The sequence below is a fragment of the Sinocyclocheilus grahami genome, unplaced genomic scaffold, assembly GCF_001515645.1.
Source record: "Sinocyclocheilus grahami isolate Dianchi unplaced genomic scaffold, SAMN03320097.WGS_v1.1 scaffold1492.1, whole genome shotgun sequence".
Classification (NCBI taxonomy): domain Eukaryota; kingdom Metazoa; phylum Chordata; class Actinopteri; order Cypriniformes; family Cyprinidae; genus Sinocyclocheilus; species Sinocyclocheilus grahami.
The window spans coordinates 245,224-247,870 of NW_015506671.1; the positions used below are offsets into that span (position 1 = coordinate 245,224).

A 2,647-nucleotide genomic window follows, 5' to 3' on the forward strand; every position below is an offset into this window, starting at 1 on the left:
AACAAGTTACTGAATAACTTTCAGACACAAAATTCTGTTTTGCCCCATCAATGCATCTCCGAGCAACACAGTGTTTTGTTTCTCAGCATTACACAGAGCAGTAAATGGTTCAAACAGACTACAAGTACAGTCGTTTGCCAAGTTAAATGAATGAGCATTTTAAACGAATCGGTTGATTTAAGGATTCAACTCACTCATTAAGACAGTCACTTGCTGCCACCTACTGGCGGTTGTAGTTTCATATTTTAAAAAGTAGCTCATCATTTCATTTTTGCAATTATGTAATATTTCTACATTAAAACATTGTATTTAAACTTAACTTATGCACAATCCATATATGGATTTTGTTTATAGTGATTTAATTTGATTAATAAATAGTTTAAATTACGCTGAAGGAGGAATATCTGCAAGATATTTTTTTAGAGTGTTTCCAATCAAATGTCAAATAGATGCTTAGAAAATGTCTTAGGTGTTTGTGAAGTCAGTCATATACTGAAATTGTGACCCATTTCAATAAAAAGGCTATGGGACTCATTCACGAAACTTGCAGAAATAAATAAGTAATTTGCCATTAAACAGACAACCCCGAAAACGCTCCTCCGGATTAACAAACACTTCATAAATAGCATATTTGATATCTAAATGTGTATGTTAATGAATTCCAATAATTAATAAAAAGGGCACGCATGCATGCTCATTCACAATTAGCGTAATCCCTGCGTATAAATGACAATTACGCAAGTTGCATGTCCAGGAACGCTGTGAAATCTTTTGTACTCCCTTCTCAGGTTTGTGAAATATTCACTTGTGAAATATTATATAGTGCATCAAAATGCAGTGTCATCAGTTTTCCAAAAGCAACAAAACGTTTTACGCACTGTTTACATGTGGTAGGGATCAGGGCCCGTATTCACAAAACATTTTATTTTACCACTAAGAGTTATCCTAAATAGCAGTAAAAGTTTAGCTAAGAGTTCTCTTAAAACCCATTCACAAAGCTGCGGAGACAAACTTTTACTAAGGAATAGAGAGAAGTCTTAAGCTAAGAGTAAGGGGGCGGTTGACTTCGTTGCTATGGATGTCAGCATACTTAACTATGCACACAGTGATTGGCTGATAGTCTGTCAGATTTATTCATAGAAATATCGCGCTCTACAATATTATGTTGCCATATTCAAATAAAGATTTTAAAATGCAGGCTAAGTGTCACTAATTAAACAAGTATATTCAGCTAATTGTCAGCCTCTTATATGCATGCTTCTCGTAAACAATATGCATATAAACAGCCTTTTAATTAACAGAGTAGAATAATCATGGCTGATAGTAAGACATGCAAACATAAAAGAAAACCATCTATATATTATGAAAGAACAATATCTATATATTAAGGATATAATAATTTTTTGAGTTGGGATAACCTCCAAACCAAAGCCGATACCTTTTTAAAAGCTCATTGTCAAATGTTTCTAAAATGTTCATATTCCGAGTTCATAGTCCTAAATTTAGGATTGACACGCCCATTATTTTTTAAGATTTTCTCCTAAATCGGCGAGTTATGAGCTACTTTTAGCCTTAAGATGTTTTGTGAATATTGGCCCAGGTGTACATTTTTTTCGTACCAAAAATATTAACATTTCATGAATTCAAAAGTTTACATCAGAATAGCTTTACGAACAATTTACACTAAAATTCGTTTTGCTAACGCTTCATGAACGGGGCCATGTTTATATATTAACTGCTTTGCATCATGTAGTCATAATTTGGTATATAAATAGGTGCCATGTAGTGCCAAAAGAGGCTCTCCTATGATTGCGAGCCAAAGAACCACTGTTGGCAGGGCTACTGTGACAAAAGGTGCTGTATAGTGCTATTTAGCACCATTTTGGTTTATGAGTGTACCATCACAACCAGTTACATTAAGCATTTTCATTTACAAGAAATAAAGCAAAATATAGTTTGTAGCAAATCAGACAGAACACAAAACCCATAATGTGCGATATGACAGGCGGTCATATAAACTCTGATCTCAAAGATAATAAACTTAAAACTAAATAAACTTAGGGATATAAACTGTATTAGGCTATTTAAACTACAACAAGTAAAGTTTAACATCTGTACTGTATATTTATATGACATGTGCCTAAAGTCATAATGTGTACTTATTTACATTTTTTCTTCACGCTGTGTAATGAACTTAAAAGATCTCACCTGTGACCAGTTTGTTGGCGTCTGTTGTGCTCAAGTAAACCGAGAGACACAACAAAACCGCAATCAACGAGCAGCACACCTGAGCTTTCATCCTCGCGACCTGTGGAAAACAGTGGAAAATGTGCTGAATCGGATGGTCAGGAGGGTTTTTAAAGCGGTCAGATGCACCTCCAACCCTGAAACTCACCTGCCTGTAGGCAAGTAGCCTAATCTTGAAGACCCTGATTAGCGTGTTCAGGTGTGTTTAGGTGTGTTCATGGCATATCGTAATTATCGTGATTTCAAGATAACAACCTGTAAAATTCGTCATGGCCTTACGAACTTACCATTGGGCTTGACTGGGCTGCAGCCCATGGGCCCCGCCTGAACCCGTTTATGTTTGTTTGATTTCTTCAGTTATGCCGGTCAAAAATTTTAGCCGCATTTCAACTGCGCACAC

General features: G+C 35.6%; 1 protein-coding gene across 2 annotated transcripts in view; it reads right to left on the bottom strand.

Annotated features, from left to right (window-relative positions):
* Positions 1-2,401, bottom strand: part of LOC107570691 (perlwapin-like) — a 6,897-nt gene extending 4,496 nt beyond the window's left edge. For both annotated transcript variants that reach the window (XM_016256947.1, XM_016256948.1), the window contains exon 1: positions 2,209-2,401. In XM_016256947.1, coding sequence (XP_016112433.1) covers positions 2,209-2,299 — 91 coding nt within the window. In that variant the 5' untranslated portion in view covers positions 2,300-2,401. The remainder of the gene's footprint in view (positions 1-2,208) is intronic.
* Positions 2,402-2,647: the final 246 nt, after the last annotated feature.